The 13,219-nt window shown below is 32.1% G+C and overlaps 1 protein-coding gene across 4 annotated transcripts in view; it reads left to right on the top strand.

Moving 5' to 3' along the window:
* Nucleotides 1-13,219, top strand: part of NT5DC1 (5'-nucleotidase domain containing 1) — a 232,273-nt gene that overhangs the window by 137,838 nt on the left and 81,216 nt on the right. For all 4 annotated transcript variants that reach the window (XM_074310049.1, XM_074310050.1, XM_074310051.1 and 1 more), the window contains 2 exons: nucleotides 7,007-7,181; nucleotides 10,634-10,731. In XM_074310049.1, the coding sequence (XP_074166150.1) occupies nucleotides 7,007-7,181; nucleotides 10,634-10,731 (273 nt within the window). The remainder of the gene's footprint in view (nucleotides 1-7,006; nucleotides 7,182-10,633; nucleotides 10,732-13,219) is intronic.

Raw genomic sequence — 13,219 nt, 5'->3', positions numbered from 1 at the left:
ATCTCAGAGTTGTCTTAATTTTCGTTTCCTTGATCAGTAGTGATTTTTGCAACACCTTTTCATATGACTAGAAATAGTTTCAATTTCTTCATCTGAAAATTGTCTGTTCATATCCTTTGACCATTTATCAATTGGAGACTGGCTTGAACTATTATAAATTAGAGTCAGTTCTCTAAATATTCTAGAAATGAGGCCTTTATCAGAAGCTTTGGATGTAAAATTTTTTTTCAGTTTATTGCTTCCCTTCTAATCTTGTCTGCATTAGTTTTGTTTGTACAAAAACTTTTTAACTTAACATAGTCAAAATTATCTATTTTGTGAACAGTAATTATCTCTAGTTCTTCTTTGGTCACAAATTCCTTCTTCCTTCACAAATCTGAGAGGTAAACTATCCTATGTTCTTCAAATTTGTTTATAGATCATGAACCCATTTCAACCTTATCTTGATATAAGGTGTTAGGTGTGGGTCTATGCCTACTTTCTGCCAAACTAGTTTCCACTTTTCCCAGCAGTTTTTGTCAAATAGTGAATTCTAACCTCAAAATTTGAGGTCTTTGAGTTTGTCAAAAACTAAATTGCTGTAGTCATTGATTATTTTGTCCTATGAACCTAACCTATTCCACTGATCAACTTCTATTTTTTAGCCAGTACCAAATGATTTTGATGACCTCTGCTTTATAATATAGTTTTAGATCTGATACAACTAGGCCGCCTTCATTTGCTTTTCTCTTCATTAATTCCTTTGAAATTCTTGACCTTTTGTTCTTCCAAATAAATTTTTTTGTTATTTTTTCTAGCTCAGTAAAATAGTTTCTTGGGAGTTTGATTGGTATAGCACTAAAAAAATAGATTAGACATGCTCGACCTATCCAAGAGCATTTGATATTTTTCTAATTGTTTAGATCTGACTTTATTTTTGTGGAAAGTGCTTTGTAGTTTTGCTCATATTGTTCCTGACTTTTCCTTGGCAGATAGATTCCCAATTATTTTATACTATCATCAGTTATTTTAAATAGAATTTCTCTTTATATCTCTTGCTATTAGATTTTGTTAATGATATGTAAAAATGCTGATGATTTATGTGGATTTATTTTGTATCCTGCAACTTTGCTAAAGTTGTGGATTACTTCTAATAGTTTTTTAGTAGATTATCTAGGGTTCTCTTAAGTACACCATCATATCATCTGCAGAGTGATATTTTGGTTTCATCATTAGGTACTCTTTAATCTTTTTTTTTCTTCTCTTTTTGCCACAGCTAGCATTGAATAGTAATGGTGATAATAGGCAACCTTGTTTCATGATTTTATTGGGAATAGTTCCAGTCTATCTGCATTGCATCTGATGCTTGCTAAATAGATGCTACTGGCTGTTTTAAGGAAAAGTATATTTATCCTATACTCTTTAGTGTTTTTAATAGGAATGGGTATTGGATTTTATCAAATACTTTTTGTGCATCTATTGAGATGATCATATGGTTTTTGTTAATTTGGTTATTGATATAGTTAATTATGCTAATAGTTTTCCTAATACTGAACCAGCACTACATTCCTGGTATAACTCCTACTTGGACATGGTGTATCATCTGGGGGGATAATTTTCTGTAATCTCTTGGCTAATATTGTATTTAATATTTTTTCATCAACATTCATTAGGGAGATTGGTCTAAAATTTTCTTTCTCTGTTTTCTCTCTTATGGTTTCAGTACTATATTTGTGTCCTTAAAGAAATTTGGTAGGAGTCCTTCATTCACTATTTTTTCATATAGTTTATATAATATTGGAGTTAATTGTTCTTTAAATTTTTGCTAGAATTCTCATGTAAATCTATCTTGTCCTGGGGATTTTTTCTTAGGGAGTTGATTAATAGCTATTTCTATTTCTTTTTTGTAAAATGGGACTAGTTAAGCAATTTACTTCCTCCTCTGTTAATCTGGACAACTTATCTTTTTGTAGGTATTCATCCATTTCACTTCCGTTATCAAATTTATTAGCATAAAGTTCGGCAAAGTAACTCCTATGTATTACTCTAATTTCCTCTTCATTGGTGGAAAGTTCTCCCTTTTCATTTTTAAAACTAAGAATTTTATTTTCTTCTTACCTTTTTCTAGCGAAATTTACTAAAGGTTTATTTATTTTGTTGCTTTTTTCATAAAACCAACTCTTAGTTTTATTTATTAGTTCAATTTTTTTTTTACTTTTAATTTTGTTAATCTCTCCTTTTGTTTTTAGAATTTCAAGTTTAGTATTTTATTGGGGGGGTTTACTTTGCTCTTTTAGCTTTTTTACTTGCAATACCAGTTCATTGATCTTCTCTTTCTCTATTTTATTCAAGTAAGCTTCTAAAGTTATAAAATTTCCCCTTATTATCACTTTGGCTACACCCACAAATTTTGCTATGTTGTCTCATTTTTGTCATTCTCTTGGACAAAATTATTGATTTTTGTCTATGATTTGCTATTCTTTAGGATGAGATCATTTAGTTTCCAATTACTTTTTGGTCTATTTTCTCCTGGCCTTTTATTGAATGTAATTTTTATTGCATTGTAATGTGAAAAACATATATTTACTATTTCTGCCTTTTTGCACTTGCTTATATAATCATATTTTTAAGGAGTTATTTTCTTTTTCCATTCCACAAATTTTGTTTTTCTGGGAGTTTTTTCTTTTCCATTTTATCAAATCTATCTTTTAATGAGTTAAATTTCTTTTCCAAACCCTCTTACAGAGTTTTCCTTCCCTTTCCCCATTTTTCTTGTAGCTCTCTTTTAAGATCTTTCATAATTTCTTCTAGGAGAGCCTTGTTTGATGAGGACCAGGTCATATTACCTTTTGGGGATTCATGTGGAGACAATCTGCCTTTAGTGTCCTCAGGGTTTAAAGCCTGTTTTTCTCTTTCACCATAAAACCTGTGTATGATCAGAGTTCTCTTTGCTTTTTTACTCATTTATTTTAACAATTAAGGTCTGCTTTTAGGGCACAGGAGGTTATCCATGCTTCCTCTACAAGCAGTGGCTTCCTTTATAAGCAATTGCAGCTGCAATGTGTCAGTGGTGACTCACTCCTGGAGCTGGGTGGTTAAGGCCAGGTCTGGTGAGACTCTGGTGTTTTGGGGTTCACTATTTGGCTTTTGTGTTTGTGTTGGATGTTTTATAACTTCTCTGCCAATCTACTGCCTTGCAACCAGGGCAAAGTGGCCAACACTGTGGTAAAATCATCCCTGTAGATTCTCCACCAGGTGGAATCTGCACTGCCCAGGGACTCTGCACTGTCTGTGCTGGCATCTGCTCGGCTTGGTTACCTCCCCCCATTCCCAATTGAAACAGACTTTTTCTGGCAATCTTTGAAATCGTCTTGTGCTGGTAATTTGTTGCACTTCCAATATTTGTGGATTTTGCTGGCTCAAAACTAATTCAGAAGGCTAAATTTGCTAAGTAATCTGAGAGTTGTTTTTAAAGAAATAACATTTTAAGCAAAAAAAAAAAAAAATACTAAAACTCTTCAAATAAAATATTTAACTTTTTTTTTCCAAATTTAATGCAAATATAATTTTTGACATTTTTTTTTTAATTTCCAGTTCTAAATTCTCTTTCTACCTTTCTTCCTTCCCTTGTTTTTGAGAAGACTAACAACTTGATTTCGGTTATACATAGCAGTCATGAGCATCCTGCTCATCATTTCTTATTGCACAATAGTATTCCATCAGTCATTCAACTTGTTTAATCATTCCCCAATTGATGAATATCCCCTCAATATCTAATTCTTTCCTGCAAAAATTGCTGATATAAAAATTTTTATATACCTGCTTTTCCTATTTTTTTTAAAGTAGGTCTTTTACCTAGTAAAGGTATTGCTTAAAAAGATTGTGCATAGTTTTATATCCCTTTGGCCATAGTTCCAAATTGCTCTCCAGAATGGTTGCACCAGTTCACAACTCCACCAGCAATACAGTAGTGTCCCAATTTTTCCACATGCCCTTCAACATTTGTCATTTTCCTTTTGGTCATATTAGCTAATCTGAGAGATGTGAGGTGGTAACTCAGAGTTCTTTTAATTTGCATTTCTCTAATCAATAGTCATTTAGAGCATTTTTTTCATATGAATATAAATAACTTTGATTGTTTTTGCTTCAAACTGCTTGTTCATATTCTTTGGCCATTTATCATTCAGGAAATGACTTGTATTCTTATCATTTTGATTCAGTTCTTTATATGTTTGACAAATGAAGTCTTCATTTTTATCTCCTCTTCTGTCCAACTCTCTCTTCTCTCTCTTCACCCTGTCCAACCTGAAAAAATGTTTTGCTTTTGACTATTGCCTTGTTACATATATTTTAAAGATAAGAAATGACAGGACTTAGTAACTGATTAATATGATTAGAACTTTGAATTATGTACATAATATAGTAAATCCAAGATGAATTAGAGATGTATAACCTTGATAATGACATTGTATTAACCTGTTTGAAAATATCCTAATTAATGATAGAAACAGGAAAAATGAATGGAATAAGTAACATTTGCAGATTCACTCTTATTTCTTATGACTAAATAAAAATGTAATTGAATCCTTTCCTTAAAGTGAAATGAAGACAAGTGAATGTCACTTAAGTTTTTTTTAATATAGAATGTTAATTTGAATGATCTTTTAATACGTGAAAAATTTCACAAAAGACTATTCTCTAGTTTTTCATTATAAAATTTATGCATAGTAATCACTAGATGGCACTAAATACACATTGGCAGAATGAAAAAGTGGGTTACTCTCCAAAGCCTGATGTACTAATACTGTACAAACTAGTATAAAGTTTCTTTGTTAAATATTTCATACATTGTACATCATCTCTCTCATAAATATTTTTACTTAATATATCTTCTAGGTGAAAATAGTCTAATTGGATTGTCTATGTATATATGTATTTGTATGTTTACATAACATATATATGCAAATAGTCCAATTAGACTATTATATGCGTGTGTATATATATGTGTGTATATGTCCCATCCTATTCTTGGCCTCCAGAGGTACTCTATATTACTTTTGAAGAGCTAGAGAAACAAAAATATCCCTAAGTATCCTTCAGTTTTACTGGTTTTACTATATCATCCACCATCGTTTTCCTTTATGTTTTTTGGTTTTTTCTGAGCACTAATTCTTTTTATTATTTCTTTTCCTATTTAATGTTCTCTCTTTTCTTGGAGGAACTGAAGGAAATGGAATTTTCTCATTGTTTTTAAATAAAACCATGTTGCACTGGACATTTAGAAATACCATGACTCTAAATCATGTCTGAAATTTACTAAGTCAAAGAATTAGCTACAGATGTCCACAGAGAGCACAATGCTACAATGGAATTTTTTTTTTTTTTTTTTGGTCTGTTGATGATCTCATGGTGACACAGGTTACACTAACTGTTGAGTTTAACTTTTCTATTTTTTTTCTCTGAGAAATTGGGACTTAAGGGAAAGGGACTTAGACATATGTTGTCTTTAAGACTACTGTCAGCCTAGTAGTTACACCTTTCTTTGAGGTCTAACCTTTTGTTAATTATAGCCTGAGGATCTTTCCCTCAAAACTATTTTTTTCTCAAAAGGAATCCTAAAGGAAGAATTGGAATAAGAACTGAAGTTGTGATTTCAGAGTATAAAGAGCTCTGAGTTAAATAAATAAACAAATAATTGAGACTTTCTAGGTGCTTAAATGACCTACTTGCGCTGGATAACACAGGCAGTATATATTAGAAATGGGGCTTAAGCCCACATTTTCCTGATCTGGAGATCATCTTTCTAATGTATTAAGCAATACTACCTGAGAATTAGTTTTACACAGGAAATATTTTACATAAAAATCAATCAGTAAATATTGATTTTAAGCATCTACTATAATGTTCTTGTTGGTTTTCTGGAGGTCTTGTAGCAGCCTTCATTTCAGCAGATTAGTCACCACAAGAATAGCCAGTTGTTAAAATCCAAATCCTTATTATCTCCTTCACAATCTCTTTTCCTTGCCTGAGCCCAGGGCCAGCTTTCTGGAAAGCCTTGGTCTCAGTGGGGGAAGCAGGAGGACAAGCCAGCTACCACAGGCTGATGAAGATGGAAATGAATTTCTCTTGAGTCCAAGGGCTTGAGCTCCCACCTCCCGTCTGCTTGTCTTCTCTGGTTCTGTCTCTGAGCCTCTTGGTCCCCCAGGAGAGCCACCAAGAGCCTGACTGAAGGAGGAATGAATGTGTCTCTGGGTCCCTTCCGACTCTATGTCTGTCCCTTCTGAGTCTGTCTCTGGCTCTCACTCTGGCTGAGTTTGTCACAGCTTTATATGCTCTATTTTGAGTATAAACTAATCATAATATTACTAGGAAACCATTATGTGTTGTAAGATTAAATCACTCAAACTGAACTATTAATCACCATGCAAAACTAGATAACTATTATCTCATCAATTCCACTGAATTAGCACCTTGTAAGAATCCTTGTTTCAGAGTTCTAGCCCCTAACAATCTGCTTTAGCAGGCACTTCTGCTAAAGATTACAGTAACAAAAAGAAGCAAAAGACACCTCCTGCCCTGAAGGAGTTTATAATCTAAAGAGTGAGACAGTATGTAAATAAACATAGACAAAGCAAGATATATATACAGAAAAATAGTAATTAACAGAGGAATAAAGTGGTTGGGAAAGATTTCCTGGAGGGAGTGGAGTATGCAGAGAGAGAAAGAGAGAGTGGCAGAGAATTTTAGTTGGAATTTGCAGAAAGACAAGAGGTAGAGATGAGGAGAGAGAGCATTCCAGGCATGGGGTCAGCTGGAGAAAATGCTAATTTTTGGCTGGCTTTTGTCACCTCAGATATTTTTGTCTATTTTCAAATTATCTTAATATATTTGTTTTCATACATATTTAAAGTAAATAGGCTTTCCATGTTTAAAAGCATGATTGAAGTTGTTTTGGGGTGGGATTTATTTTTTTGAGACTACCACAAAAATTTAATGGTAATTTTGCACTTTTGTTTATTTGTTTTAGAAAATGCTGGAATGTATTTCCCAGAAATTAAAAGTGATCCAGGAAGATATTTGTTGCCTTGTCCAGAATCAGTGAAAAAGTGGCTTCGTCAGCTAAAGAATGCTGGAAAGGTTCTCTTTATAATGACTAATTCACACAGTGACTACTGCAGACTTCTCTGTGAGTACGTTATTGGGTAAGTGTTGACTACATCAAATCTTTTTTCATTTGTCCATTATCTCAGACTTGAAAAGAACTTCAATGGCATCTAGTATACCCAATATCTGCACAAAGCCAACATTATTAACAAAGGGTCATGTGGCCTCTGTTTGAAATCTATAACCATTTTTTATAGTGACAATTGTAATTGTAAATCTTATTTCTTATAACAAGCATAAATCTGTCTTTCTGTAATTTTCACTCATTTACTCTTCCTAATACTTCTCTGTAAGGCAGGTCTGGGGAATCTTTTTTCTACTAAGGGCTATTTGGACATTGATAACTTTATTCATGGGCCATACAAAATGAACAACTTAAAGAACCCAAGCAGTGGGAGGTTATTGTGTCTAACTTTCAATTTATCTTCACCTGCAGTTGCCTTAGGAAATAATTTCAAGGGCCTTATATGGCTTACAGGCCTGATGTTTTCCACCCCTAGACTAAGGTTATAACAAATCAACCCTGCTACCTCTTTCCTTTGATATCCCTTCAGAAATTCAAGCTAGCTAGTGATTCTGTCCCTCTAGGTCTTTTCCACAGTCTAAACATCCCCAGTTCTTCTAAATGATCCTCTTTTGATTTCATGTGATCCTCTTCACTAACCTTGCCTCTTTCCTGAACATGCTTTATCATTGTTTTACCTTGAATGTGGCATCCAGAATTGGACACAATAATCTAAATATATTTTGACCAAAGTGCAATACAACTGTATTATTTCTCTCTTCTTTGCAGCTTGGTTTAGTTAGCCCAACAGTCATTTTTTAAAATCTTTTTTTATTTTTGAAACATATGCATAGATAGTTTTCAACATTCACCCTTGCACAATCTTGGGATCCAAAATTATTTTTTCTCCCTTTCCACTAACTCCTCCCCTAGATGTCAAGTAATCCAATATATGTTAAACATTGCAGTTCTTATGTACATATTTCCACAGTTATCATGCTGCAAAAGAAAAATCAGATCAAAAAGGAAAGAATGAGAAAGAAACAACAGCAATAACAAAAAGTATTAATTCTATGTTGTGATCCATACTCAGTCTCACATTTTCTCTCCATCACATCACTATTGAAAAGAGCTAAAAGCCTGACAGCCATTTTAACAGCTAGTAACACTGCTCATTCACATTTAACTTGTATTTATTAAGATTCCCAAATCTTTTCCATTCAGGTCTGTACTTATGAAGTTGGTTATTTGAATCTAAATCTAAAATTATTTTTTTTCTCTGTTCCATTTAGTAGTTTTAGATGCAGTCCCTTTTTTTATCATGATCTTTCTGGTTTCTAATTTGACTTTCAACTTTTTAGCTATCCTTCTTAGCTTCATGTCATCTGCAGATTTGATCAGTATCACAATTCAAAAAAATTTGAACAGTATAAGGCCAGAGCCTGGGGACAATTCATTAAAGATATCCCTCCACCTAGCTATTAGTTTATAGAGTTTGTGCATTCAACCATTTCTGATTTTACTTAATTGCCAATATCTAACACATGTTTTCCACCCCATCTTTGTCAAGTATTTTTCTAAATATGCTTTCTACTATATTCCTTAGACACTCTAGAAACCCTATCAGAAGAAGGAATAAGAGTATCTAGAATGACCTGTTCTTTATGATAACCAATTTCCTTTCTACATATTTATGTGCCTTCCCTTTAATAATACATTCTAAAATTTTCTACTTTGACATGCTGTTAGTATGTGTAATTCTATATTATTAACTTCATTTCATATGTTCCAGTTCTTGTGAGTTCCCTAAATATTCCATCTGTGATATGATTGATTCCTTTTTAATAGTATTTTATTTTTCCAAATACATGTAAAGATAGTTTTCAATATTCACTTTTGCAAAACCTTTTTTTCCAATTTTTTCCCTCTTTGTCTCTCCTCCCGCCATTCCAAGACAGCAAGCAATCTTATATAGGTTAAACATGTATAATTATTTTAAATATTTCTATCTTCATCATGCTATGCAAGAAAAATTAGATCAAAGTGAGCAAAACACAAGAAAGGAAAAAAAACAAGTAAACAACAACAATTACCAATCTGGATGAAGATGGTGATTTCTATCACAAGTCTATTGGTATGATACATTTAATTCTTGAACAGCACAGCAATATACTAACATAAAACGAATTAGAAAACCGTACAGAAAAAGAGGGGAACTTTTTCTGAGGATAGGAATTGGAATTCATAGGAATATGATATATACATGTAAGTAAGAATCAGAGAAAATTATTGATCTTAATCTGCATTGGTAGGGGGAAATTCTACCATATTCATTCAACAGTCATGAAATAACCAATCTAGAAAGGAAGGAAAGAAAAGAAGAAAAAGACGTTAATTTCCATTTATTTTTAGCATTAAGATTTTTTTCCCCCTTCTAGACTCTCCCTTACCATTGAGAAAGCAAGCAATTTAATATTCTGTCTTAAACTTTTGACTATGTTGATTAAGTCTTCATTCTAAAATCTGTTATACCAGGAAAGAGCTAGTGTCTTCAGTAGTTTCCAAACTTCAAGTTTTCAAACTTTCAAACTTTCAGCTTCCATACTTAGGCTTATCATCATACTTAAAATCATCAAATTGATAGGCAACACAATGGGGAGACTATTTTGGCTAATTTAATTGCACTAGTGTACCACCATGTACTTTATTGGAATTCTACAATACCTAGCACAGTAACAGGCATCTAATAGATAGCTGGGCAATAATTGATTATTTGATTATTTGAAGACATTATTCTGTGTTTTCTTAAGTTGGCCATTTGTTTTGTTTTGTTTTGTTTTTTTCTTTTTCACCTGAATTTTGAAAGCATATTCTATTTCCCAGTAGTCTCTGTTCACATTTTTAGGAGATGCAATTTCCTTAATGGCAAATTTTTGTTGTTGTTTGTCTTTCTGTCCCTGGTACCTAGCTCATAATAGTGCTTAATAAATGTTCATTGACTTATACTGAATTCCTGCTGTTGAAATTGTACTGCATTGTCATTCAACGAATAGTATTGCCAATTACTGCTCCTTTCATCTTGGGCAAATCATTTGTTCAGTTTCCTCTTTGTAAGATGAGACTGATTATACTTCAAAGTGTTGCTCTCTGAAAAGTGCTTGGTAAACAATGAAGTGCTATAAGTTATCCAGTAGTTGTCATTGCATAGGATTTCATGGTGAGAAAGAAATAAAATGTTTCTCTTTTTATAATATCGTAGTGTTGCCAAGCTGGCTATAATTTGTTTACTTTTCGTTGCCACTGTTACTGTCCCCCTAAAAATGGATAAATATACTCCTCCTTCCCTAGTTGATTTAAGTTTAAAAAACAGTGTTACAGTAGACAAATAATAGAATTCAGGGTGGGTTTTTAAAAATAATTTATGGACTGTATCCAGTTATTTTCAATAAATTCATGGAAATTTCACTCCTTTTCATTGTCATATAGGAATGATTTTACAGATATTTTTGATATTGTGATTTCAAATGCTTTGAAGCCTGGTTTCTTCTCCCATCAACCAAATAAGAGACTGTTTCAAACACTTGGTAAGTCTAATACAGATATTGCTGGTTTAAAATTGTGATTCTTAATATTGTAAATCTAATTCAAAGTAAGAAAGTTGTTATAGCAAAGATTATTATTCAGAAGTTGTTTCATAGAATATTATCATCTAAATAGAGACAGCAGTCTTTAGAAGAAGACCAGAGTTAAGATTGGAGAGGGGGAACAAAATTCTTAAATAGCATAATGGTCACACACAATGATTTTTCTATTAAAATGTGGCCATTTTAGATTGATAATTGGAATGCTACTTATTCAATCCACTTATATTTAGCAGTCATCTAGTCCTATACACTGTGCATGGGAAATAAAAAGATGAAAAATATAACATTCTCAGAGCTCACATTCTAACAGTGAATAGACAGACTATGACATTATTATGATATGAGATTTTATATATATAATTAGAGACTAAGGAGACACTTGGATAAGACATTCTAGAGAAACAGACATGGAGTAAATGTTAAAGTCAGGACCAACCCAGAATTTATTCTCTTCATTTACATTTGTCTTTTTAAGTTGATTATGAATTAAAAGTAATAGTTGTTCAGTAGTTGACCAAAATTCTACAGGAATGAATAGATTTATTACATTAACTTTTTATTTTGTTGTGTAGGTTTTTTATTTAATTTTAATTTTATGAAATGAAAAAAAAGCATTTCCATAATATAGCATAATAAAATAGATGAATTGCACAAATAAAACTTTAAATCCATTATGTATAACATGCTATTCCTTTTAAATATATCATAAAATTATCATGTAAATTTCTTTTTTTCCTCTTTTTTTTCCTTCCTCTTACCCCTCTCTTAGAAATGAGAACCATTACACATACACACATATGAACATGCATATATATACAATATTTCAGTATATACTTCTACTTATCAGCTCATTTTCAGCAGATAAGTGTCTTCCTTCATATCATTTATAGTTTATTTGAGTAATTATAATAATCAAAAATTTTATTTGCTCTAAATTGTTCTTTTTTTTTAAAAAATAGCTTTTTATTTTCGAAATATATGCAAATAGTTTTCAACATTCACCTTTGCAAAACCTTGGTTCCAAATTTTTCTCCCTCCTTCCTCCCATTCCCTCTCCTAGACATCAAGTAATCTAATATATGTTAAACATGTATAATTCTTCTATACATATTTCCATATTTATCATGCTGCATGAAAAAAATCCAAACAAAAAGGGAAAAAAATAAAAAGAAAAAAAAAAGTAGGCAAACAACAACAAAAAAATTGAAAATACTATAATGTGATTCACAGTCAGTCCCCACAGTCCTCTCTGGGTACATATGGCTCTCTCCATTATAAGTCTATTGGAATTGGCCTGAATCATCTCATTGTTGCTGTGTACAATGTTCTCTTTTTTCTATTCACTTCACTTAACATCAGTTAATGTAAGTCTCTCCAGGCCTTTCTGAAATCATCCTGCTGATTATTTTTTATAGAATAATATTCCATTACAATGATATACCATAACTTATTCAATCATTTCCCAACTAACATGAAGGGCATCCAATCAATTACCAATTCCTTGCACTACAAAATAAGCTGCTACAACCATTTTTGTACATTTGGGTCCTTTTTCCCTTTCTTTCTTTTTTTTTTTTTTATTTCTTTTGGGATAGAAGACCAGTAGACACACTGCTGGATCAAAGCATATGCACAATTTTATAGCTAGCCCTTTGGGCATAGTTCCAAATTTCTCTCTAGAAGAGTTGGATCATTTCAAAACTCCACCAATAATGTATGTGTTTCAGTTTTCCTGTATTCCCTCTAACATTTGTCATTCTCTTTTCCTGTCATCTTAGCCAATCTGAGAGGTGCATAGTGGTCCCTTAGAGTTGTTTAAATTTTTATTTCTCTAAACAACCGTGATTTAGAACTTTTTTTCATATGACTAAAAATGCTTTAATTTTTTTCATCAGAAAATTGTCTGTTCATATCCTTTCACCATTTATCAATTGGAGAATGCTTGTATTAAATTTAAGTCAATTCTCTATATGTTTTAGAAATGAGGCCTATACAATGATCCACACTTAACACCATACACCAAGATAAGGTCAAAATGGGTTCATGACCTAGGCATAAAGAATGAGATTATAAGTAAATTAGAGGAACATAGGATAGTTTACCTCTCAGACCTATGGAAGAGGAATGAATTTATGGCCAAAGAAGAATTAGAGATCATTATTGATCACAAAGTGGAAAATTTTGATTATATCAAATTGAAAAGTTTTTGTACAAACAAAAGTAATGCAGACAAGATTAGAAGGGAAGCAATAAACTGGGAAAACATTTTTACAGTCAAAGGTTCTGATAAAGGCCTCATTTCCAAAATATATAGAGAATTGACTCTAATTTATAAGAAATCAAGCCATTCTCCTATTGATAAATGGTCAAAGGATATGAACAGACAATTTTCAGATGATGAAATTGAAACTATTTCTAGCTATATGAA

Source organism: Sminthopsis crassicaudata, chromosome 4 (genome assembly GCF_048593235.1).
Source record: "Sminthopsis crassicaudata isolate SCR6 chromosome 4, ASM4859323v1, whole genome shotgun sequence".
Taxonomy (NCBI): Eukaryota; Metazoa; Chordata; class Mammalia; order Dasyuromorphia; family Dasyuridae; genus Sminthopsis; species Sminthopsis crassicaudata.
The sequence above is the reverse complement of the archived record's forward strand: the minus strand, read 5'-3'. Positions and strand labels throughout refer to the sequence as shown.